Source organism: Prionailurus viverrinus, chromosome C1 (assembly GCF_022837055.1).
Source record: "Prionailurus viverrinus isolate Anna chromosome C1, UM_Priviv_1.0, whole genome shotgun sequence".
Classification (NCBI taxonomy): Eukaryota; Metazoa; Chordata; class Mammalia; order Carnivora; family Felidae; genus Prionailurus; species Prionailurus viverrinus.
Window position 1 is genome coordinate 58,746,392 of NC_062568.1, and position 27,013 is coordinate 58,773,404.

General features: G+C 39.1%; 1 protein-coding gene across 1 annotated transcript in view; it reads left to right on the forward strand.

Annotated features, from left to right (window-relative positions):
* Positions 1-27,013, forward strand: part of LRP2 (LDL receptor related protein 2) — a 199,290-nt gene that overhangs the window by 11,608 nt on the left and 160,669 nt on the right. The window contains exon 2 of the mRNA XM_047872129.1: positions 25,636-25,743. Coding sequence (XP_047728085.1) covers positions 25,636-25,743 — 108 coding nt within the window. The remainder of the gene's footprint in view (positions 1-25,635; positions 25,744-27,013) is intronic.

Genomic DNA, 27,013 nt, shown 5'->3' on the forward strand with positions numbered 1-27,013 from the left:
CCCAATTGGAGAGTTCTACTCTAACTTCCTCTTAGGGATGACAGATTTTAAAAGGTTGCTGTTGTTTAATATTGATGGAAAAATTCTTAATAAGCTCTCTTATTCAATATCCTAGAAGATAGTAATGAACAAGTGAGAGTGGAGTCTCTATATCTGAGGAGGCTGCTCTTTTTTTTTAATTAAAAATTTTTTTTAATGTTTTATTTATTTTTGAGAGAGAGAGAGAGAGAGAGAGAGAGAGAGAGAGAAAGAGAATGAGCAGGGGATGGGCAGAGACAGAGAGAGACACAGAATCCACATCAGGCTCCAGGCTCTGAGCTGTCAGGGAGCCTCTGAGCTGTCAGCACAGAGCCTGATGTGGGGCTCAAACTTGTGAACTGCAAGATCATGATCTGAGCCAAAGTCAGACACTTTAAAAAAAAAATTTTTTTAATGTTTATTCATTTTTGAGAGACAGAGACAGAGCATGAGCGGGGAAGGGGCAGAGAGAGAGACACAGAATCTGAAGCAGGCTCCAGGTTCTGAGCTGTGAGCACAGAGCCCGACACGGGGCTCGACATGGGACTTGAACTCATGAACTGCGAGATCATGACCTGAGCCAGAGTCGGACGCTCAACTGACTGAGCCACCCAGGTGCCCCTATCAGACACGTTAAAAAAAATTTTTTTTTTTTAATGTTTGTTTATTTTGAGAGAGAGGGAGAGAAAGCACGAGCTGGGGAGGGGCACAGAGAGAGGAAGACACAAAATCTGAAGCAGGCTGCGGGCTCTGAACTGTCAGCACAAAACCTGACATGGGGCTTAAACTCATGAACCTGAGATCACGACCTGAGCTGAAGTTGGACACTCAACCGGCTGAGCCACCCAGGTGCCCCTTGAGGAGACTGCTCTTGTAGAGATGTGGAAGGCATTTGCCTATGGGCTGAAGGTGCTAAAAGGTCTCTTGGCCCCCAGACGTCTCTCATCTTGGCCAAAGATGTCTGCTTTGTCACCGTTAGAACCAGTTCTTAGGAGTAAGACATCGTTTCCTCCTGAAACTGTTTAAAAGGGTAGAAATGTTTACCCCTCTAGAGCAGAGGAGTTTGGTGAGATAGCCATGCAGGTAAAAGTTTGCTAGAGCAAGGTTCACTGAGAATGAGATCCAAAACTGGTATGGTTTGATGGGGGATGAAAGTAGGGAGGAAGCTGCCAGAGGTGACAGGTAGTCTTGAAAGGGAGTCAACTTCATCTCAACTGGGTTGCCTAAATCAGCATTTCTAGGAGAAAAAGGTCTTAGGATGATTTTACGGGGAATTTCGACTGTGAATCTGTCAAGTGGACTTCAAAGATAGAACTTCTTACCTTCTACTATGGCTCTGCTTCCTCAAGTTGGCTGTATTTGAAGTAGGATTGTTAAAACAACAGGAGAGGTTGACCTTAAAAGCAACAAAGTTGTAAGGCTCTATCAGTCATTCCTTAGGGATTCACCAGTGCCAAGTAAGTGGGAGAGGAGGCTTGTGGATTTAATGTACGTTGCAGTTATGATTTTTCTAGACCATAATGATGACTATTGATAGGTACTTCTGGTTTTGTTTTTAGCATGTAGTACATAAAAAGAATTTGCAAATGAATAAAGTAAAATGCACATATTTCTTAAGTCAATTGTTAAATGGTTGATTTTTTAAATGTTTTTTTAAATTTTTATTTTTGAGAGAGAGAGAGAAAGAAACTGCAAGTGGGAGAGGGTCAGAGAGAGAGGGAGGCAGAGGATTCAGAGTGGGCTCTGTGCTGACAGCATAGAGCCCCACACAGGGCTTGAACTCACAGACTGAGCCATGAGATCATGACATGAAGTCTGATGCTTAATAAACTGAGCCACCCAAGCACCCCCAATAAATGGTTAATTTTTGAGTACCAAAACTCTGAATTTTTCTTCCAGTTCACTTCTGCCACAAAAATTTACCTCTTCCCTAATATTTGGTGCAGTGAGGTGTTGAAAGAATTTGCAAAGTAATCATTGAAAGCCGAGATTCTGGTGAAAAACAAAATGCATGGTTTAAAAATTGAACATACTAACTGGAAGGCAGTGAAAGTTAGATGATTCTCACTGTAAATAATTAAACCCAGCAGTGAAGACAAGAGAAAACGTGGGACTTGAGCTCAGAGGGATACATCTTGTATTGAAGGCTTTCACTTCTCTGTAAGGGAAATCCTAGAGGTCTTTAATAGTTGTTGCCGATTGTGAATATGTGCAACAAAATCCCACCGTAATCCAGATTTATTTTTCAAACACTTTGCTGTGAGGGAAGGAATGAGAAAAGGGTGGGAGGGGAATCAGGTTTTATCAAGACCCTTGTGCCCTTTCCCTTTAGCAAGTGTAAGCGTGATTTGTCACAGTGACCTGGGACTTTGGTTCCCTCCAGAGCCCTCTTGTACTGTGGGTGCTTTGGTAGATCAAAGACAATTGGCTTTATTTTTTTTCAGAGAAGCAGTGGGTCTACTAATTGAGAACTGGCTAGCCATGAGAGACATGCGTTATATTCCTTCTGATTGGTTTTCTTATGCCTCCCCACCCCCTTTTCATTGAGGTGGGGGGGGGCAGGTGATTTGTCTTAATTTTTCTATCTTTAAAAAAGGGAATAAGGTTTCATAGTTTTTATGAATATTGGCATTATGAAGTGCTTTGTTTTATTTAAAAAATTAACACAGACTAAAATAGACTTTGTAGTGTGCAGCTCTATCAGTTTTAATATGTGTATATATTTGTGTAACCACTACCACAGTCAAGATTAGAACAGCTCAGGGGTGCCTGGATGGCTCAGCCGGTTGGGCAGCCGACTTTTGGTTTCTGCTTGGGTCATGAACTCTGGTTCATGGGTTCGAGCCCCAAATCGGGCTCTGTGCTGATGGTGTGGAGTCTGCTTGGGATTCTCATTCTCCCCCTCTCTTTGCCCCTCCCCTGCTTGCTCTCCCTCTCAAAAAACAAACAAAAAAAAGACAACTTAATTAAACCAAAAAAAATTAAAAGATTAGAATAGCTCAGTAATAACGTGCCCCTCAGGCCCATTCCCCCACACGATTTCTTTGTAGTCACACCCTCCAAATAAGTTCTCAAGTTATTTTTTTGAAAACTCACTTTCTCATGTGAAAGTCTCCATTGCCTTTCATTTGCTCATTTTTACTTGAAAAGTGTTCCTAGCTCATTTTTTAAAGTAATTCAAAAGGACATTGATGGTAGGGTTGCAAGGCTGCTTCTCCCTTATTATAAAAGAGGAAAAAACTCTGGAAAGATGGCAGCTCTTTCAGTATAGCTGTCTAGGGGAAAACACACACACACACACACACACACACACACACACACACCCCAAACTTGGCTTATTGCTAGATTGGAATCTGCAAAGAAAACATGCTCAAGAAATCTCCCTTGAAGAGGGAGACAGAGGTTTATTTTTTATTTAACGATTTACCCCTTGACACCTGGAAAATGATTAGTTGATGTTTTCAAAGAAGATTAAGTCAGTGTGGTTAATTAACTGTAGTAATCAGGTGACTTAAATCAATTAACTCCTTGTTAACAATTTCCATCAATTTTGTAAATAAATGACTAAATCAGTAAATTGTACTCTTGAGATTAAAGGGTATTTCCTGATTTATTTTATTGATGACAAATTAGAGATTTTCTCCTTCTCATCTCATTTCCTCCCTGCCAACCTTACTGTTACAAATGAGAACTCTCAAGGTAGCTATAGTTTGAAAGAACACACCAGGTTAAGTTTTAATATATGACTTTAAAGAAAAGTCAGGCTGAAGGACACCTTTGCTCTATCTTAGCAGATGTTGAAAGAATCACTTAGGGAAATGAAACTTAATGAGTAAGTGTGTACATAATAATATTAAGGGAGAATGTGAGTAGCAAATAAACTGACTGCAGGATAAGCCCTTACTATTAAGTTTTAAAAAATTTTATTTTCCTTCCTTTTTCTAAGTTAAAACTGAATGATGGCTATAATAAAATGAAACAGAATTTGGCTTTTAGCTAGAAATAACCTTTGATGGATATCTTAGGTGCTCTATTTAAAGGGAACTTATAAAAATAATTGGATTTATTGATTGTATTAGTCTGTAAAGCTTAACTGCGTTTTAAAAATATCATATAAATATACAAAAAAATGTTGTTTTTAGAATTTTTTTAATTGAAGGGTGCCTGGGTGGCTCAGTTAAGCACCTGACTTGGTTTCAGTTCAGGTCATGATCTCCCGTGTGGGATCCAGCCCCAAGTAGGGCGCTGCACTGACAATACAGAGACTACTTGGGACTGTCTCTCTCCCTCTCTCTCTGTCCCTCCCCTACTGATGCACTCTCTCTCTCTCTCTCTCTCTCTCAAAATGAGTAAATAAACATTCAAAAAAGAATCTCTATAATTGAAAATTCACTTCCCCGCCTATAAGATTTTATTATGTCTTCATCTCCAATGAAACGTATGAGGTGGAACATTAAAAAATGATCTCCCATACCCTCAAATACGCCATTGCATTTCCTAGAAGACATGGAATATTCCAGGGATTTGCCCTGTATACCAGATGTTTTAAGGTTGTTTAGGATTGCTTCAAGAAGGAATATTTGGCATCTTGAATAACTTTTGAGGAATTAGTATGTATTTGCAAAAATTCTATGCTAAAATAAACCACATTTTATAAAGAGAAAATTCTTAAAGTTTCCTTGAATGTACAGAAAGTAGCCTAAATTGTGGGAATGCACTGAAGCCAGTGATATAAATTTAAATCTCTGGCTGCTAAGTAAAACTTTGGGCTCTTCCCGCTGCCCCTTCTCCACCTGCCCAAGGATCCTCAATCTCAAGGGTCTACCCTGGACATGGTTAACCTGTGGCCAAATCCTTTCTGGTGCTGGGACACTGCCTGGTGTTGGAGTTTGGAGACTTAGCTTGCTTACTTTCCAGATATGTGCCCCTGGGCCACTAGATCTCTCTGAGCTTCAGTTTCCTTGACCTATACAATGGGTGTTAGTAATTTCTACCCTGCAGGCTCCTGGGAATATTTAAAGGACACTGTGAACATGTAAGTTCTTGGCACTTGGTGAGCATTCAGTAAACATTTGGCCCTACAGGGAACCTGGTGTTAAATCATTCATAGTTGACCAGCTCTTGGTTAGGTCAGTGCAGCAGAACAGCCACCATGCTGTGGTCTTTTGAAATAAAGGAACCACTTGTCAAATTCTCTATCCATAGAACTTGCTGGGGAAAAATATATCTTTTTTTTTTTTTTTTTTTTTTTTAAGGAGGTGAAACTATCAGAAAAAGAAGAAACATTAGAAGACAGGCCTTATAATCTGCCTTTCTACTCCAAGAATTTTTGGTTCTTCACTTTTCAGGTCTTGAAAGCACAGATCCCAAAATGTAATGTTACAGAAGGTTTCAAACTTCTGAATGGATCCAGTATTTCCATTTCATGTGTTCTGTATGTGTTTCCTAGAAACTTGATCCCATGCAGAGTTTACTGATGAGGTCTTTGTAACTGAGAATAACAATGATACTCTCTACTTACCCCAATGAAGAACCTTGGGGCTAAGTAGAGTTGGGTGTGTCCCCTGGTCAAGGAGAAGGATTTCTAGGGGGAAGAGTATATTTGAAGATGAACGCTTGGCTTTGTGAGAGATTTTAGGCAGAATGTGTACGAATCACAATGATGTGTTTTTTCTTTTGTGGTAGTGTCTTTTTGTTGCATGAAACTAGAGCAAGGTCAGTGAGGGGTGTTCAAGGTCAGTTCAAGGGGATGAGAAAGCTATCAGCGAATCTAGTTTTGGTTAATAATCAGTGAATATTATCATTAATGTATTCCACAAACATTTACTGAGATCCTATTGTGCCTAGAAGTGGAGACACGGAGGGATAAGACGAGTAAATAAACACTTGTGAGAGGTGCTATAGTAGAGGTTTGGGAACACAGGAAAGGATTGAAGTCAAGTAAGACCTGAGGGGGCCAAGAGCCAAGAAGACCATAAAGATGGCTGTTTGAACTGAGTCTTCAGGAGGGTGTGCCAGCAGGAGATGGAGTTGGAAGAGTGGAGTCTGGTGACACTGTGGAGGACTTTGTCAAGAAGTTTGGTGCCTTTGAAGAAATGTAAGGAGGGAAGTGCAACAATCAGACTTTTGTTTTGTAAAGATAATGCTTGCTGCAATGAGGGAAAGCAGATCAACCAGTTAAGTTAGAGGAGCCACAGATGATGAGGGTGGAACCAAACCTGTGGATCTGCAGGTGATAAGAAATGTAGAGTCACCATGGGATAGAGAGAAAGCTTTTATTTGTGGCTTTTTGGGATAATTCATGTTATTTGTTTTATAAGTTGATATGATTATTTATGGGAGTATTAGACATATCTTTTCAGTGTACATCCATGTTATATACATTTATAACTACTTGATAGTATTTTCTTGAATCCTTTGTTTTAAACACTTCTACCTCATTGACCATCTAGGCATGGTGTGTGATGTCTTCTGTGGTTTAGCTCACTGACTCCTAGTTGGTACAGCTCACTTAAGAGGCATCTAGAAATGTGTAGGCTTTTTTTGGGGGGCGGGGGGGCGTTGTCATAATGCCTGAGTGTCACTGCTAGGCGTTGAGAGGAGGGATGCTACACTAGCTGCAATGTACAGGACAATTCTATACTACAAGGAGCTGTCTAGTCCCAAATGCCAATAGTATTTCTGTTGAGGGTCCATCTTGGTTGACAGGGAGTGAAGGAAGGAATAATACTACTAATAAGAACTGACATTTTACTGAAACTTATTATATGCCTGTGATATAGTCACCATAGTCATAGTGTTCAATCCTTGTGTCAGTTTGGGGAGGTTCTATCCCCATTTTATAAATGAGCACACTGAGACAGTAGGAGGACTGGCTCTGGGTCTTGCATGCTTAATTAACTCTAATACTGACTGAACCATCCAAGCGCCCAATTCTTTAACTTTTATTGAATACATACTCAGTTTAATACAATAGATTGATCAATTACAAGAGGACAATGAGAAATACATTTGCATGGTGTGCTTACACTTTATTAAATATCTCAGAATACATCTCTTGGACACATGTCATCCAAAGTATCACCTCCAAGTATTTTTTAAAATATGGAAAATGATCACATTTATTGATTAGGAGAAACTCTTACTTGATGGCAAAACAGTTGGTGCTCTATAGATGTCTTGTGAATTGAATTGACTCTATGGAGGCACTAAGTGGTTTTAGACGGTGCTATGATCTTGAAAATTTGGTTTTTACTTCATGTAAAAGGGAATCTGCCTCAAGCACTCAAGGTCTTTGTAATTTGAAGGCATGTGTCAGTGATACAGGATGAAAAATGTGTCTCTTTCTTGGACATGCCTTACACTTTCTGGGCTCTGCCAGTTCCAGTTTGTTTCCTCTGCCAGAAATACCCATCCCTCAGATCTGCGTATTGGGGCTTATGCGCTCCTTTCTCCACAGGGCCTTTCTCGATTTCCACTCAATGTTATCTAAACCTCTCTTACAGCACTTATCATCATACCATGAATTATAATTATTTATGTATGTATTTTATCTCCTCTAGAATAGGACCCCTAATGCTGAGTTATGCCTGCCTCCCCTGGTATCCTGTGTCTGGAACAAAGCCATGTGGAAGCAAGAGCTTGAGAAATATTTGTTTTGGTAGATATTTAAGAGAACCACATGAGTGTAGTAAAGCAACTCCATCACCTAGGAGAGGTGATAGGACTGTTGTTGCAGAGAGGATTTTGTTTGGCTTGACCAGGATAAACATTTGTTTTTATAACCAGCAGTAGAAGCCTGGCTTGGTACTCCTGTGACTCCTGTCTTCCTGCTCCACCATACTCTGGTGGTGGCATCCATCCCTAAGGTCACTTCATTGTCCGAAATAGCTGCTGTAGCCACAGCCATCACTGCTCCGTGCCAGGTAGTGGAACTGGAGGAGGAAAAGGAAGAGTGTGCCTTCTGTCTTTAAAGAAGACTTCCCAGAAGTCCTGTACAACACTTCTGCTTGCATTTCATCTCCTTGATTATGACTTAATCCCATGACCACACTTAGCTGAAGTCTGGGAAATGTAGCCTTTCAGCTGAAGACCTGTTCACCTGAATAAAATTGAGATTCTCTTTCTGAATAGGAAGGGGGAATGAATATTGGGGTAGGTTACTTTGGTCTTGGCCATAGATGGCCAGGTAACACTGGGCATTTGTTCAGTGTTGAGAATCACATTTTGGGAGAGACAGAGACCATTTGAAATGAATTTGGAGGAGAGAAACAAGGATGGTGAGAGAACTGGAGGCTATGTTATGGGAAAAAGGCTGGAAAAACTAGAGCTTCTTGGGGAGATAAGAGGGAACAAATGGCTGGCTTTCCCCAGATATTTGAAGGACCATCATGTGGAAGAAGGATAAGCCTATTTTAAATGGTTCTGAGGGATAGAAAGGAAATTGTTGGTGCATAGCACGCACCAATGGAATGTTGGAATTCTACTTTTAGGTCTCTTTTAACCTTTGACATTATGTAGTAGAGCTATATTACTGTATATATGTCTGTGAGTCTCTGATTTTAAGGTTAGAAATACTGCTTGTTTCTTTACATCAAACTGCTGGTTTCTTTACATCAAAATCAACCCCCCCCCTTAAAAAATATTTTTTAGAGACAGAGAGAGAAAAAGAGAGAGAGCTCAAGCAGGGGAGGTAGGTAGGGAGAGAGAGAGAGAGAGAGAGAGAGAGAGAGAGAGAGAGAGAGAGAATCCCAAGGAGGCTCTGTGCTGTCAGCACAGAGCCTGACTTAGGGCTCAGGCTCACAAACTGCAAAATCATGACCTGAGCCAAAATAAAGAGTTGGAAGCTTAAACCAACTAAGCCACTCAGCTGCTCCTAGAATCCCCCTTTCTTTCTTTCTTTCTTTTTTTTTTTTTTAACTTTTTTTAAAATGTTTATTCATTTTTGAGAGAGAGAGAGAGAGAGAGAAAGAGCACAAGCAGGGGAGGGTCAGAGAGAGAGGGAGGCACAGAATCTGAAGCAGGCTTCAGGCTCTGAGCTGTCAACACAGAGCTCGATGTGGGTCTCGAACCCACCAACTTCGAGATCATGACCTGAGCTGAAGTTGGATGCCCAACTGACTGAACCACCCAGGTGCCCCAAATCTTTTCTTAATGGTTGTTTTAATGGTGATACAGTCAGCAGTTTACATTTTGCAAAGCACAGGAATTTTCCTCTTGCCAGATGTGGCCTCGGTTTCCTTCATGCTTGGCTTTCTTCAAAATGTCGTGGAGTAAGAAACAATTTCCACATTTAGGGTGTAGTGAGAATTCTTAGGTTGTAAACACTTAATATGAAGGTTTAGTAACTTCCTATTTTTTAACTCAGTAATTCAGTAAATACTGTCACTCTCAACTTCTTTGGACTGAGATATCTATGTACTAAACAATTTAAATACCCCTAAAATGTAATTGTTTAAATGTCTTAAAAACAGCTATTATCAACAAAAAAATAAGCTTTCAGAGAGTTTATTTCACTAAGTAGTAATGTATTTTTGAAAGTGCATAGAGTAGACACATGCCTGAAAACTTGCCTATCTTTGTGAATTAAGTTCTACTTTTCTTTTTTTTTTTTTTTCAACGTTTATTTGTTTTTGGGACAGAGAGAGACAGAGCATGAACGGGGGAGTGGCAGAGAGAGAGGGAGACACAGAATCAGAAACAGGCTCCAGGCTCTGAGCCATCAGCCCAGAGCCTGATGCGGGGCTCGAACTCACGGACCGCGAGATCGTGACCTGGCTGAAGTCGGACGCTCAACCGACTGCGCCACCCAGGCGCCCCAAGTTCTACTTTTCTAGTTCAGTTTTATTTTGAATGCAGATATATTTTTCTCTTCTAAACTTCAGATATAAGAAACAGTTAAAGAGAGAATATAATTAAAAATTGTTTTCTTTTAATGTTTATTTTGAGAGAGAGAGAGAGAGAGCACGCGCGCGTGCGCGCGCAAGTGGGGGAGGGGCAGACAGAGTGGGAGACACAGAATCTGAAGCAGGCTCCAGGCTCTGAGCTATCAGCACAGAGCCCGACGCAGGGCTTGAATTCACTGCAAGATCATGACCTGAGCCAAAGTTCGATGCTTAACCAACTGTGCTAGCCAGGTGCCATGAGAGAGAATATAATTTAAGATGAAACTGATAATTTAGTAATAAGGTATTATTCAAATTTCAGTATTAAATCAACTTTTTTTGGGGAAAGAAGCTATCATAATTAAGTTAATTTAAAAATATTTTGAAACTATGTTGCAATTATGAATATGGAAATGCTAGAGTATGAGCAAATGTGTATGAAACAAACTAAAATTCAAAGGGAGACAATATATAGTTTAAAGGACCAGAAAACACTTGTCTAAAATATTAATAATAACTAACATTTGTTGAACACTTAGTAATGTGCCAGGCTTATACTCCTTTTTCTATCTTCATATTAACCTCATAAGTAAGAGCTCTTATTATCCCATCTAAAAAGATGAGGAAACTGAGGCGTGGAAATTAAATAACATACCCGCCATAGTGTTATTAAAGCAAGAGCTGGGGTCTGAATCTATCTAGCCCATAGGACTCCAGGGGCTGGCTTCTGGAAAATTACTTGGCTTTTGAACGGTCAGTCTTCCCTTCCTCCCTCCTTTTTTAGAGTAGTATATCAAGCACATTGCTGGCTGGTTATGCAGACTTTGTGTTTTAATCTTCAACAGAAAAGCTGTTGGCTTTTAGACATACTGGGCTGATTGGAGGAAGGGAAATACAGACTATTACATTTGCTATGCATTCCTAAAGTTGCTCTTTGATCAGCAAGCTTTGATCAGCATTCCTTGATCAGCAAGCTTTGTAACACTGGGTGGGCCTCCTTGTGTGTACCTGTATGTGTATACAGGCGTATGTACATGTAGATTCCATATTGGGTGGAATTGGTAAATCTTGCACTTCTAGTGGAAGGAGTTCTTTGAGTTACAAATAAAGTAAGGGGTTTCAGTTTACAAAAGAACCCAAATAATAGTATTTCAGTAAATCATCTTCATTTGTTATTTGGGTCTCTCTAGGCCTTTGGAGTCATTGCTTTTGCAATATTTCTTTAGTGCCTTTCTCTTCAGCCCAGAGTAATCTAAGACACGTTCACTGATGCAGAGATCACACCGAATTCTCCCGGGAAGCCCTTTGAGTGTGTTTTAATTGGGCTGTGCTTTTATGGAAAAGTGCTGTCTCACTGCTGATGAGGTTTTGGCACCAGCAAAGATGGCCTTGTACAGGTACCACCACCTATGTGGAGTCCTGATAAGATACTCTATCCCCCTAAAATCTGCCCCGCCAAGCTGGTGAAGAAGGTATTTGTGCATTAGAGAATACCTAAATGCCACCATCAGAAAATTCATTCCTTTGCAGAAGGGCTCCCTATTTTCTGCTGTAAATGCAAATACCCAAGGAAGGGCTTTAAAAACCACTTAAACTTTGCTGTTAATAAGTCACTGGGAACAGATTTTGGGGGTCAGGGGTGAGAGCCATGAAAGCTGTAGCCACATTATGGGGATCCAAGGGACAGAGAAGAAAAGGATTTTCAGACAGGGGTGCGGAGAAATGAAGCGGAGGTGGGGCCATTTAACTAGATAAGGCCCTAATTGCCTCATTCCTGGACTATCAGAAGAGCCTTTTAAGTTTAAGTTGCTTTTCCCTTCTTCGTAACTTTACCCACCAAACTTAGTGAAGTGTTGAGTGCTCTTAGTAAATGGTGAGCATAGCCCTGCTCGGGGAAGAACTGGCTTCACTTAAGTTTCTGGCAGGACTTGGGGGTGGTTATACTGGTTTGCTTAAGGAGAGCCAAACTGTGGCCTTTTTCTCTTCACAAAGGTGTCCTGCCAGTTGTTGTTGTACCTTCTTAAGAACACACAGATGAACGGTCTGCCGGAGCTTCAGTCCATGTTTGTTGGAATTTGGAGCCTCTGCTCTGTGAGGGTGGAGAATACTTAGGAAGGCGGTAAGACCTCAGGGAAGCCTAAGGCTGGGGTCATGTCGCTGGGATAGTTTACTCTTCTTCTTGGAGGGATTGGATGTCCGAGTTTCATAAAGCCTTTCTCATTCAGCTAGAAGCGAACAACTTTGTCATCTCGAGTTTTCCTTTGAATGTATTGTAAAGGCATGATCACACATGATTTTAGTCAAAAAATGCTTGCATTTTGTAGCATTTTTCTATAATATAGGAGAAAGTTTAGAGAACTAGGATAATGAATATCTTAATACTTGTAGGAAGAATTTGAAATACCATTCTTTTGAACCTAGGACCTGGAGCATTTCTGAACTTCCTAAATGGAACGATTTTTAGCTTAGTTTCACTTGATTAAAATCCAGAATTTCTTGGGATGCCTGGGTGGCTCAGTTGGTTGAGTGTCCGACTCTTGATTTCTGCTCAAATCATGGTCTCACAGTTTGTGGGTTTGAACCCCGCATCGGGTTCTGCTCTGACAGCATGGGGCCTGCTTGGGATTCTCTCTCCCCTTCTCTCTGCCCCTCCCTCTTACCCTCTCTCTCAAAAAATAAATAACTTTTAAAATCCTGAATTTATTTATGACCTTCATTTCTTTATGTCCATATAGAGGCATACACTGAGGTCAATAGGAAAACTTGGGAGTCCATTGTATAGTGTAATAATGACTCAAGGCTCATTCTGGGAAAGCCTTTATATGTATCATCAAGTGTGTGTGTGTGTGTGTGTGTGTGTGTGTGTGTGTGTGTTGAAATTATACACTTAACAGTATTCCACATATAAACTCCAGAGGATCGCCTAAAGAGTGATTTTAAAATAGATGAAATAATAAAAAATGGTCATTGTGGGAAAACAGAAAGATGCATAAAGAAAAGGGAAACTGGTGGCAGCCTTGGTTTTGGGTCTAGCTTGTTTCCTAGAATAAATCTTGATTTTCAGTCTTGCCCTTGACTCTAGACTTGGCTAGATACTTTGTTCTTGGGCTGGAGGCAAAGCAACCACCTTGCTCTCAGTGCTGAGTGAGCTTCCTGGAAGCAAGGTGGTGCAGGGTTGGGAGGTTTTCTCTCAATTAGAACAAACAGCTCTTATCTGGTGAAGGTATTGATCCTGGAGTATTTTATTACCTAGACTGTTACAATGTTAGAATTGGATGACAGGTGGGAGTACCCAGGAGGGAACGAGCCTTCCTGGAAGGACTGTATTTCTAGCATTGTGCTGGTGTTTTACAGTTCTCTTCAGTCCTCACTTGAACCTGATGTTGTAGGTCAGAAAATTTGCAGGTTAAGGAAACTGTGTATCAGAGTTCATTAAATTTTTTTTTTAAAAACGTTTATTTTGAGAGAGTGAGCAGGGGAGGGGCAGAAAGAGGGAGAGAGAGAATCCTAAGCAGGCTCTGCAACTGTCATCACAAAGCCCAATGAGGGGCTCGAACACACAAACCGAGAGAGATCATGACCTGAGCTGAAACCAAGAGTTGGATGCTTAATCAGTTGAGCCACCCTGGTGCCCCATGTATTAGAGTTTTAAATCCAGGTCCCCCAAGCTAAGTCAGTTAAGCAACAAATATTTATTGAGTGAAGAGTCAATTGTTAGTAAGGCAAATAGTTCCTACCCTCATGGAACTTAGAATGATGTAGGGACAGTCAGTGCTATTGCAAGGGTTGAAACCCATGTGTTATGTCTCTTGGCTCATAATCTAGTATTTTCTCCATTAGTATCTTGTTTTAGCTCTTTTTTGTAAAATCTGAATTTGTTACTAAATTTAATTAAAAATCTCTTTAGTTATTGCAGTACCTAAAGACTCATTCTGAATATCAGCACATTCATTCAATATCTAATTTACAACTGTAACCATAGATATCCAATTTCCAGAATTGAGACAGCCAACTAAAAATTCTTGTTTTTGACCAAATCCTTCATGTCAGTTTATTTTTTGGTTGCCTTTTTAAAAAGTGCAATGTAGACAATATTCCAGTAAGAGATGGTTTTAATTATTTGTGTCAACAAAGGTTTTATTGTGTGTACTTTCTAGTATAGTTTATTACTGGAATCATTACTTTTTTCCAGCATTGAAATTCTAAGGTTTTATTTTAATGCATGGTTAAACGTTTAAATTTATAATGACAGGTTTTTTACTATCATTATTTATTGTGTTTATAGTACAGATTAGGTAAAATCTTAGGAAATGCACTCCACATTGTTTTTCCTGCTTCTGACAATCACCACAGATAAACTTATAATTTTATTTAAGCTGTTCTTAATATTAGGACACTAAAAATTCACCATATGTAATCAGAAACCCACACCCCATTTTATCACACACAGGTATCAGTTGGAGACAATATAGTATTGTTGATTCTGTGTCAATAAGCTATTGAGTTGTTTCGAGTCATGGTAATCACATTATAACACAAAGTGATGACATTTATAGAGACTGGAAGTGATTTGGAGACCTATAAATGCTCTTCAGCACAGGCATAACAAACCTGGGCCAAGGGACTCTTACTATAACAGATAACCAGCTGGCGAGGCATGTCCTAAAGTTATTTTTGCTCAATCTGTTAAGATCAGTACAGCAGAGAAGACAAGAAATTCATTCAAACATGAAAGTCTTTGCAAATATAACAGATCCTATTTTATAAATTCCCAAGTTAACAAAGGCAGCCCTACCTTTGACTCTGTATAAGGAAACCAAAATCATGATTATGTTTTTAGCAAATTGCTTATAATAAAAATTATAGCTTTTGATTTGTGGAATCAGATGTTCTTATAGCCTTTGGGGGGGGGTGGTGCAGAGTACTTTTTCCACTCTAGAGTAGTGCTGGATATAAACACGGGATCCCATCCTTTAGTGAATAAGCAGAGAATAATCTGAACATATAAATAGGCTCCCAAGGATTTGAGGTTGACTTCTTCCAGTCTGTCTGGTGTCTCATGCCAGGTCAGTATGGAAGATGATTGTTGAAATGTTAATTAGATCAGAAGAAACAGTGCCTCTAAACAGTGGCATCCATTATCAAAGTTCAGAAATCACCAAGATTTCAAGCCTTTATCATCTTTTGGAAATCATCTTGGCCATACACACACACACACACACGCACACGCACACACACACACACACACAAATTTTTTTAGACTTTTCTTTTTAAGTTTATTTATTATTTATTTTGAGAGAATGAGAGTGAGAGTGGGGGAGGGGCAGGGAGAGAGGATGAGAGAGAGAATCCCAAGCAGGCTGTGCACTGTCAGCACAGAGCCCGATATGGGGCTCCAACCTACGAACCATGAAATCATGACCTGAGCCCAAAATCAGATGCTTAACCAACTGAGCCACCCAGGTGCCCCTCATCCTTATATTCTAATGGATTATATATTGTTTATTTATTGAATGTCATCTGGGTACTAGCAGGTACTGTACTAGGCACTAGGATTACAGAAGTATTTAGTCCCGCCCTTAGGAGCTCGCAGTTTAGAATTATGCTGCCACCTTACCATTTACTCTTCCTTTGGTCACTCGATCTCATCTACTTCCTCTGTTCTTTACTTTTCATATATCAGGTCACGGTGGGAGAATTTTGAGCTTCTGTGTATAAAATTCTTTCTGAACTATAACTTGTCACTAGAAGGGAGAAAAATAAAAAAAAATGTGTAAAACAACAAAAATTGGTTAATTTTTTTTTTAAAATTTTTTCAACATTTTTTATTTATTTTTGGGACAGAGAGAGACAGAGCATGAACGGGGGAGGGGCAGAGAGAGAGGGAGACACAGAATCGGAAACAGGCTCCAGGCTCTGAGCCATCAGCCCAGAGCCTGACGCGGGGCTCGAACTCACGGACCGGGAGATCGTGACCTGGCTGAAGTCGGACGCTTAACCGACTGCGCCACCCAGGCGCCCCGAAATTGGTTAATTTTTTAAGAAAGATAATGACACCATACATTTTTATTAAAAATAATGATGTCAGTTTATCAGATGATTAATTATCAGTACTTATTCCCAAGAACAGGTTTTTAAACTTACTAGTGGAATTATTTTCACATTCTTGCTGCATAATATTTAAGAGTTTAAAAAAGTTCTTTGTTGGCAGAAACCCTACATGCCCATAGCTAAATCATTAAGGTTGAGTCATACATGTGTGTACCCCCATTAGTCTCCTAACAAATGAACTATGATAAAAGTCAGTGTTTGTGTCAATAACAATGTAATGAGCCCCACAATAAGTATCAAAATTCCTGATCAGAGTTGTCATCACACTTGTTTATTGACATGGAAACATTGTTTGCTTCAGAGTAAATTATATATATATGTATATATGTGTATTTATGTATGTATTTTATATGTAGTATATCTGATCTCTACTTTTTGAAAATGTACACATTAGAATCAGAGGGTTGTTTAGTTCCTAGCATGAAATTTGTGACCAATAAACCCACTTAGCAATTATGTCCTGGTCCAGTCTGGATTTGGGACAAAGCTAAATAAGAATGAGTTAACCAAATTGAGGTTAGGGTTCAAGATGCTAGCTCTTATTAAATTCAGTGTCTGGACACTGATTATTGACCATAACACTTCTCCTTTCCTCCCTCTTCCTTTTTCTCTTCCTTCTATTTTTGCCTCTTCTTGCTCTTTTCATGCCGTCAGAGCTTGTTGGTGTAACTATTGTAATAGTTAAGAATGAAGTAACATGGAATAGAGGAGAAAGAGCACAGTGAGGTGTTTGTAAGATTCAGCCAAGAAGGTCTATTTAGCATTCACAACTGATTTAGTCTGTGGCCGTAGAGAATCACCAAATCCACCAGTTGGGAATCAATTTCTCCTTCTGCTGCTATTGTAATTTCCAGTATCAAGCCATTGTCCATTTGATAACCTGGTGATCTAATCTGCTTGTTAAGGTGACCAAATTAGCAGTGATATTTGCAACTTTAACATATCTGTTTCAATTTGATTTATGGTTCAACACTTGGGGCTAACGCATCAAGAAAACCTTAGTTTGTTGCTGTCTGTAAACTTTGGGTTGAGAGTGGGTCTTTTGCACCATTTATAAGCCATAGGCAGGAAAGCTGCCTGCCTGGAGATGTCTATAGTCCCTTATTTCTCACAAGTGCCTAGTTTCTTTTTTAGTGTTTGATTCCATTCAACCATTTTCCAGTAATTCATATTTGCTAGTCACTAAGCCATATAAGAATACTTGGGGCAATTGGGGTTGGAAGTCAGCACTTAAATCAGGGTGATTTATAGTTTTTGTACAAGGCCTGTTAAATTATTATGTGCTGAAGGGCATTTTAGACTTTTCTTATGTATAGCGTGATTCACTGGTTCCTTACTTACCTGAGCAGGCGACTGTTTCAAATTTTCTTCTGTTTGGATAGTGTTCTTTATGGCATCCTGTAAGTATAGCTCTTTGGCCATTAGAGAGGTAGAAAACCAGGTAGTCCCTTAGAGGGAGTGGGGTTGAAGGTCTTGGACTTAGTTTTCTTCCATGTGGAGGAGGAGTCCATCCACAGGAAACACAGTGACTGAGCTGATACAGAAAATACTACATGAATTACTTGGAAGTACAGAAAAGACTAATACAAATATAGTGTCAGTGTTTTGGTAGTGGCTGCCAGGAAGTTTTCATTGCGGAGTGTTCTGGGTAAAATCTTGGAGAGTCCTTTGAATGTTTTAAGCACTCATGTGATTGCCAATTTATATTTTATTTCAAAATTTTTAAGTGTAGCAGAGATCGGGTAAGGACATTTGAAGAAATTTTTTGTTACGATAATTATACAGGTGGAAAAAGTTTGCCCCATAAAGCAGATGTGTCTGTGATTTTGTTTTTCATAACAATGATCCTTTTACATTAATGAAGAACTGTCTGAGGATTTCAGATTTTCAGCCTTTTTTTTTTTTCTCTGTGTGACTCCCCCCACCCTTGAATGGGTAAGCCTGTGGATGCACTGTGGAACATTCCAGGGTGAAGTAGGCCTCCCTGGAACTTAGATTCTTTATCACACTCCCAGGGGAGTTGATTTCAAGCTGCTGGTACTAGGAGCTGCAGCATATTGCCCAATCCCAGGCCCTCTTATTGCTGGGTGGGAGGGAGTGGGATTGCTGTTTAAGAAATTTTATTATCTTCAGAAGGGAAGAATTTATTATAGGGGTTTTGGTAGATGATCTCTTTCATGTGGATTAAGATGTTTTGAGCTCTGAATGTCCAAGCTGCTTAGAGGTTCTAAGTTGTTCTCAACTGGGGGTGGTACCGCCACTCTCGAGTGATGTTTGGACATGTATGGGGTGTTATTGTCACGGTGACCCCGGGGAAGGGCACTATTGGCATTCCACATATGGGGGCCAGAGGTGCTATACATTCTGCTTTGCCTGGGGCAATTAAATAATTGTCCCACCTTAAATGCCAACTGTGTTCTCTTGAGAACCCCTGAGAAGTGTGGTTTTATTCATAATGCTCAGGAGTACTGCCTGAAAGTCTGGTTGTTGGGGTAGGAGGTGCTCAATGAAAAATAAGTGGGATGTGAGAGACTAGGGGGAAGGGGAGGAAGGCAGGTAGCTTGTGTTTAAATGAAAATGGGAAATAATAGCTCAGTAGGTACAGGTAGAAACAATTTCCAGATTGAGAGGCTGCTCTGATAGGGCCTCACGTTATTCTGCTGGCTTTTGGTTATTGGAAAGGCACTTAAAAAATCATTAAGCGAATATTTAAGCAATGACTGAGATCAACTATCTTTTTTTTTTTTTTTTTAATTCTTAAGTTAGTTAACATACAGTGTAGTCTTGGCTTCAGGAGTAGAATCCAGTGATTCATCTCTTATGTATGACACCCAGTGCTCATCCCAAAAAGTGCCCTCCTTAGTGCCCATCATCCATTTACAACCCTCTGTTTGTTTTCTGTATTTAAGGGTTCTTTTCTGGTTTGCCTCCCTCTCTGTTTTTATCTTATTTTTCCTTCCCTTCTCCTATGATCATCTGTTAAGTTTCTCAAGTTCCACATACAAGTGAAATCATGTGATATCTGTCTTTCTCTGACTGACTTATTTCACTTAGCCTAATACCCTCCAATTCCACCCACATTGTTGGAAATGGCAAGATTTCACTTTTTTACTGCAGAGTAATATTCCATTGTGTGGAATATATATATATATATATATATATATATATATATATATATATATATACAGAGAGAGAGAGAGAGAGAGAGAGAGAGAGAGAGAGAGCACACATCTTTATCCATTCATCAGTTGATGGACTTTTGGACTCTTTCCATACTTTGGCTATTGTTGATAATGCTGTTATAAACATCGGGGTGCATCTGCCCCTTCGAATCAGCATTTTTGCATCCTTTGGATAAATTCCTAGTGATCAGCTGACTTTCTTGAGGGATGACTGAATTCCGTAGGCTGGATGCTCAGATACATTCAGCTGTGAGAGGATGGTGGGGAAAGGACAGTAGGATACTTTTGGTGTACCTGTAGAACTTGCTGATCATTTAGCATGCAAGTGGACCAGGCCTGGGGCAACTTGAGGGGCTTCAAGATGAGACTCATCTCTGCTAGCAGCCTCTCAGTGAACCACTGACCAGCTTGCTCACTGAGCTCATTTATGCTCTGGGTCGGTTTCTGGGGAAAGAAATAGAGCTCCAAGCCCTTCTCATGGTCAAAGTCTGTATCCTCCTCCAGGCTTACATCTACCCAGAACCACAGTTAGTTTTAAAAAGTTACTGGCACTAGTGATCTCTAAGCTTTCTTAAAGTCGACCCGTTTGATCACGTCACTCTCTTGCTCGACATTTTCGGCCCTTTATTGTCCATCTTCCCAGCCTTGTTGTCCTCCACTTACAAGTAGTTCCTTATGCCGTGGAGGCCTGCGCATTAGGCCTTTACCCATGATAGGCTTCTTGCAAGTTGTTTGGACGCTACACAAAGGACTGGTCCTTCCTCTTCACTTACCCAAATACTGCTCATCCACAAAGGCCCAGTGAAGTCTTATTCTCCTTCATGAAGCCTTCTCTAATCACTCCAGCATGTGGTATTAATTTTTTTCTCCTTGATACCAGTTGATTTTTATTGTCTATGTTGCTTATTTGGAACCAAATCCTCTACGGTCATATGGCACAGCTTTGGAATCAGTCTACCTAGGTCTGAATCCCCACCTCACTACCTACTAGTTGTGAGATTTTGTCAAGCCTCAATCTCCTCATCTATGAAATGGGGCTTTTAATACAATCTCACAGAGTTGTGATAGATAAGTGGGATAATCTATGGAAAATACTTAATACATGGCTAATTCATATTATATGTTACTTTTGTCCCCCCAGAATTTATGAACTCTATTAAAAAAAAACCCAACCATATCTTAACTTTCTTTGTTTCTTCCACAAGCTCTAGAACAATGTTTTGCATGTAGTAGGTATGAATTTTTTTTTTTTTTTGGTGGCTTTAGTGAATCTGACATATGCTTTTGGGTCTCTCTTTTTTTTTTAACTACACTTACATGATGTGTATACATGATCACTCATTGAGTGGCTTTGTGAGTTCTGCCTCAAAGTCCTTGACTTCTTGAAATGTCTTGAAATGAATGTCTTCTTGAAATGAATCAGGTATCAGGGCTCTGAAACACTATTTTGGAAAAAACAGTCAACTTAGTGGTTTGTAAAGTACATTAAAAAAAAGCCCACAAGAGTTCTGGCCACCTATTTGACAATCTGTTATGAAAACCAGAATGTTGCACAGAAAAAGAGTAGTAGGTTGGTTTGCTGGGCATGTCTGGTTTCAGTTCCATCAATCGAGTCCTTGACAATTCCACCAGTTGATGTTAGGCAGAGCAGGTCTTCCCCACAGTTTGTTACCCTTGCCTGTCATGGCTGCAGTGGTCAAGTTTTGGAAATAAGCAAGTGACTCTAAGTCTTTGAAGGGGACTGGCTTTGTTGGTTGGGATAGGGTGTGAGAATTGTAGCGAACCATCACCCAACTTACAAACACTGAATGTATGTCAAGGGAATAAAAATAAAGTACAGAAAAAGTGAAGAAAGAATTATGGATGAATTAAGGAATTGCCTCTTACATTTGTTTTAGCACAACGAAGGTAACACTATTAACATGTCATGTACTTTTACATGACGTATCTTTATTTATTTTTTAATTTTTTTAATGTTTATTTTGAGAGAGACAGAGAGAATGAGTGAACATGGGTGGGGGAGGGGCAGAGAGAGAGGGAAACACAGAATTTGAAGCAGGCTGCAGACTGAGCTGTCAGCACAGACCCCGATGTGGGGCTCGAACTCACGCCATGAGATCATGACCTGAGCTGAAGTTAGATGCTAAATCAACTGAGCCACCCAGGTGCCCCATCATATCTTTAAAAAGAGTACATGCACCTCCTCTTCCTCAGGTAGACCAAGAGTCTGGAAGAACCAGCACATGTTTAAGAGGATCTAACAGGAAAATAGGATTTGCCGTAGAAATTACCTTACTCTGTTCACTTTGGACAATGTTCCATTGACTACAACTTGCCTTTCTCTTTTGAGAAAAGAATTTATGAGAGGAAAAAAGAAACTTTTACAGGAAACGGTAGGAGAATCAAACCTTTCAATATGACTCAATTTTTTCCTTTTTCTTTTTTAAACTTCTGGACATTCTTCTTTCAAGTAATTTCAAATTTTTCCAGATCTCATTTTCCTTTCTTTGGATTTAAGATAGCAAACAAACTCTTAGAGTGTTACTGCTTGCCTTTATGGCTTTATATGTCTAATGGTTTTACATATATGATACCAAGAGGCTGAATCTTACGAAGAGGAATTTTCATTACCTGATGGATACGTGTTGATTATTCCATGTGGGCCTAGCACTGTGCTAGAGGCTAGAAAGAGTACAGAAGTGGTGTTCTTACTTCAGTACTATTTCCTGCACTGGGAAAACAAGTGACTTCCTCCTCCCTCTAGGCATTATCTGTTTCTCTAACACATTCTTGGTCCAACACTTAGACCAGGAAGCTTGGGATATGGCTATTTATAAAGAAAGGATTATTCTTGTTTTTCTCCAGCTTGGGGCTTTATAAGGTTGGAAAACAAGTTTATTCTCATGTCTAATATAATTTTTCTTGAAGAGATTGAAACTGTTGCTTTTGATTGGCCAATTTCCCTAGGCCCAATAATTTTATATGCAATGTTTGTTGCCAGGTATACCACTCTTCTCCAACTGAATCATACCGCATATGATGTGGTCAGGATTCCACACAAGCTCAGTTCACGAACTCAGTTAATGTTGACAGCAACTTTAGAAAAAAAGTCACATTTTTACATTCATTCTCGAGCTTGGTGGAATCATTTCTGTTTCTTTTCCTTTTTGGTTTTTCTCTTTTCTTTCTTTGGTGTAAGGGAACACAGAGCAGTGGTCAATGAGGCACAGATGCCTTTGGACCTGAACTATAACTGTCAGGTCCGAATTCTTGCATTGCACATGTTTGCTATTTGATCTCGGGCGAGTGACTGAACTGCTCTGTGCCTCAAGTTCTTTATTTGTGAAGTGTTCATAAAAATGACGTCTATCTCATAGGGTTTTTATGGAAATTAAATGACTTGAAGTTGGCAAAGTGCTTAGAGTGGTGCATGCCATTTAAGCACCATGCAAGTATTTTTCTTTTCATTTATTTTGATTCTTGGAAAAGGCCAGGGCTTGTGCTGAGGAAATAGTGTGTTTGCTTGGTCCCAGTGGTTTCTTGTCAATGGCTGCCTGGTTCCTAACAAAAGATTTTTATTTCAGTGTGGGTTACGATGTTTTCCTCGTTATTGCAAAATTACCTCTTGGTTAAAACTGGATTGACTGGATATGAATGTTTAGAGACCGTTTGTTGAAAACATTTTTTTTCCTTTTGCTCTATTTAGATTTTTTTTTCTTCATAAACTGTTTGGCTCCAGTGTATGAAATCCCTCTCCTCGCTTATTTGGACTTCAAATTATTAAACAATAAGGTGTAGATACCTGTGGCGGGTTGACTTACGTAAAACAAACCAAAATCTGAAAATAAAGTGCTTACAGATGAATTGAAATTGGGGGCACCTGCCATTGTTATCAGACCTGACCCAGACCTTTCAACTAGTAGTTTGCTTCTAAACAGCACATATTCTCTTTATAATAGAGTGAACGACAGGCTTCTGACACCAGTGGAGCACTTTGTTTGATTGCTGGGAGGCCACCCAGCAATGATATAGTATGGGTTTGTTTTTCCTGGAGAGGTATTTCCAAACAATAGTCATTTGGGAGTTACAACAGGCATAGAAGGTAATACTGAAAAGGTGAACTTGATGGATGAATTATCATGGATCTGTTGATAAAGTGAGTAAATGGAGTTTGATATATTTCTTTAGATAACTGAGTATCTGGGAGATCAATTATGAAAAAACTCTAACTAGAAAGGATTAATTGCAAAATTCCTCCTACCAGTTTTGGTTTGCATGTGTTTTATGCACTTGGCTTTGAAGTGCTTTAAAAAGTGACTTTTGGGTATCTATTTCTTTTTATGATGTGTATAACTTCATATTTTAAGAAAAATGAAAAATAACCTTAAAATCTGACTTGTAATAAGAGTTGCTTAAGGATTATATATATTTTAAAACAGGCAATAAATTGTTTTTTGAGAATTTTCTTCTGTAAGCTCAGTTTCTAAATTTATGCTTCTCATTTTTTCATAGCAATATGAAACTCTTTGTAAGTAGACCTTTAGATTGTTACCATTTTTCAACCAGAAATTATTAGATACTAAGGGAGACAAATGTACTGAACCTACAAATGTATTATGTTGGATTCCTAACAATAGACCTAATTGATAAAAGTGATTTAATATATGTTGTGTTAATAGCTAAACCTCCAAAGCCCCTAATCTCCCATGGAAATATTGCTTTGTAGAACAAAATCCAATGAGAAGTTCTGGGATTCCAGAGTGAATTTGTACATTCCTTAGGGGCATTTTTGCAAGGGAGGTTGTTGTGTTTTAAAGGTAGTTGATAAGAGACCTGCACCACCAACCCCAGACCTGCACCACCAACCACCATCGTGCATTAGTCTATAGAAGGTATTTGGGTGTACGTATTCCTGTACCACTCGGTACCACCATTTAGCCAAGGGAAGTTTCTGACCATTTGCAGCATACATTATAAATCAGGATGTCACTACCAGACAATCAGATTTGAACATTCCATGAACAAAGTAGCCTATATCCCCTAGGAATAGATCACTTAACTATGTTTATGTCATGCTGTTGATATGCCAGCATTTACACAAGTCAGGATAGCACATTGTTTATTTCTCTTAGGAGTAGATAATTGATCTGTATATTTACCTAATTTTTGCTTAATTAACCAATAACTGAAATAGGTAATTTAGCATGATCACTGAAATACCTGGGGAGAATAATTGTATTCTTTTAACCCCCCAAATTACTCCTACCACATTGGGCTTGTGAAAGAATAATTTTGTATCTTCTCCAAGTTGGGCTGATGTTGGCTGCTTTCTTTAAAAAAATTTCCTACTTGGCACATGATACCTGGGGAAGTCACTGGTCACGTATTTGGGGACTCAAAGGATTTCCAACTGCCTAATTAGTCCCCTGGGGAGACCTAGGATAATTGCTGGTTATATTGGTTGTATGAAATAAACTTGTTTAAGTTATCTTCTCTTTCTGGTATCACTAGGGGATATCACTGCCACTTGGGAACGTAGTAACTTTGGGGGGCAAATTTGTGCCCTCTGGTGGGGTACAGAGCTTTTTCTTTTGTTTGTTTTTTTGGCTTAAAACAAGCAGAGATGAGCTTACAGATCTGGCATCCTACAAATGGGTTCAACAAAAAAGCCAAAATATTGGTCTGAATCTAAGAATGTGGGACCATAAATTGCTATATATGATTTAGTAGTAAAAAGGCACTTAAAAAAATAAAGGGCGAAGAACTGAAAAAAGGCACAGTCAAGCAAATAAGAAGTTACTCATGATGTTATCATTCAGAGATAAGCACCAATAACATTCTGGTCTTTCTCTACACTCTGTATGTAACTCTGTTAAAGGTAAAATTATACATCCTTGTCTTTGTTATATGATATAAGTTTTTATCCAAATCATTTAGAAGTTCTACATAACTATTTTAATGAGTTCTTCATATGTTAATATAAAGATAAGAATTTTATCCTTTTTTTGAAATTATTGAATATCTAGGAAGCTTGCAATTTATTATAAGTAATGTTGTGATTAAAATCTGCACACATAAATCTTTGTCTAATTCTCTGATTAGTTCCTTAGGGGGGAAAATACCTAAAAATAAAAGAACTAAGAAAAATCACTTTTAAAAACCAAGATATATGTTGTCGAATTGCTTTCCAGATTGGTTACGTCAAGGTATACTGTAGTGAGCTGTGCACAAAAATGACCATCTTCCTGCAGACCCTGAAACAGATAATAACCATTATAAGAATGTTTTCTTCATTTTATAAATAATTTACATTCCTTTGATTACTAATTCATTGAAAAAACTTTTATTTTTATAAAACATTTGTATTTCTTTGAAATATCTATGTGGGTAAGTTTTTTTACTCTTTTTTTTTTTTTTTTTTTTGCATGTGGCATTATAAGAATGTGACAGTGAGCATTTTCGCTGTGAAGATGGGCATTGTATCCCTGCAACCTGGAGGTGTGATGGGACCAGAGACTGCTTGGATGACACAGATGAAGTTGGCTGCCGTAAGTGAGGAGGGGCCGGGCCAAACTCTGTTCGAGTAATATAAGTGCTTCCTGGTGAATTCAACTGTACCAAAGATACAGTTGTACCTTTAGTGATAGATTCACGACTGGGCTCAAGTCTTTTGAGATGTCTGTTGTTGAATAGAGAACTGAAGGCATTAATGATTCTTTTAGTTCTTTGGAGGAAGGGCTTCAATTCACATTCATTTCTATCTTACCCTTATCCCATGACCTTGATATGGAAACAAATTTGTGAGTAGTTTCCTAAAGCCTATAATAAAGTATTTCAGATTATTCACTCTGGAAATTTTGTCCACCAACTGTGATTTGTAATTCAAGGAGGAGTCTTTTGTATAAAGGACGTTGTGTAGCTTATGCAAATTACACAAAGAGATCACAGAAGAGCTTAGTGTGGTCTTAAATGTTTAAAAAAATGATAGTTAAAAACATGATATATTGTAAATCCAAAGTTTAATAATACAATCACTTTCACATATATTCACATATATTTCTTCATTTAATTCTGTCAATATTCTGAGATAGGTTTCAAATTAGGAAACAGGCATAGTGAAGTTGAATCATTCATTAAAAGCCTCTTTCCTGCACAAATCCCAGCCCTTAACATCTTTTGCTTTCCCAGCTTGCCGTAGGTGATCAATCACACCACTGCAGTTTCATTCATTCTGATTTGTGAACAGACAAGGGTTATCATCCGAAAACCAAGAAATCAGGGAAAAATTAATTTTGTTTGCAATTGTTGGCCATCCTGTGGCACAACAGAACAAACTTTGGTGTATTGTTTGGATCGTGATGCATTTGACAATGAGAGGAGGGTGGGGAATAGGTCCTATTCAGTGCTTCTCAAACTTCCATGCACAAATGGAGCATCGGGGAGCTTGTTGATGTGCTGGTTTCACATCCATATGTTTGGAGTGGGACCTGAGATTCTGCATTTCTACCAGCTCCCATGTGATGCTCATGCTGCTAGTTTGTGAATCATATTTTGTGCAAGGGAGTAGTTCTATCTGCAGAGACATGATCATGTGCTATCTGTTTGTCTCCTATGGGATTACTGAGTTAATTTTTAGATTAAACACCAGGAACAGAAAAGCAAGAACTGTGTATTCTGGGACAGAGGAATAAATACAGTTGTACCAACAACTATTTAGAGATTGTTAATGTAATAACAATGTTCCATAACAACGATAATAACAACAGTACCAACAACAATAGTGACAGCAGCTAACATTATACTTCACTTGCACATAAA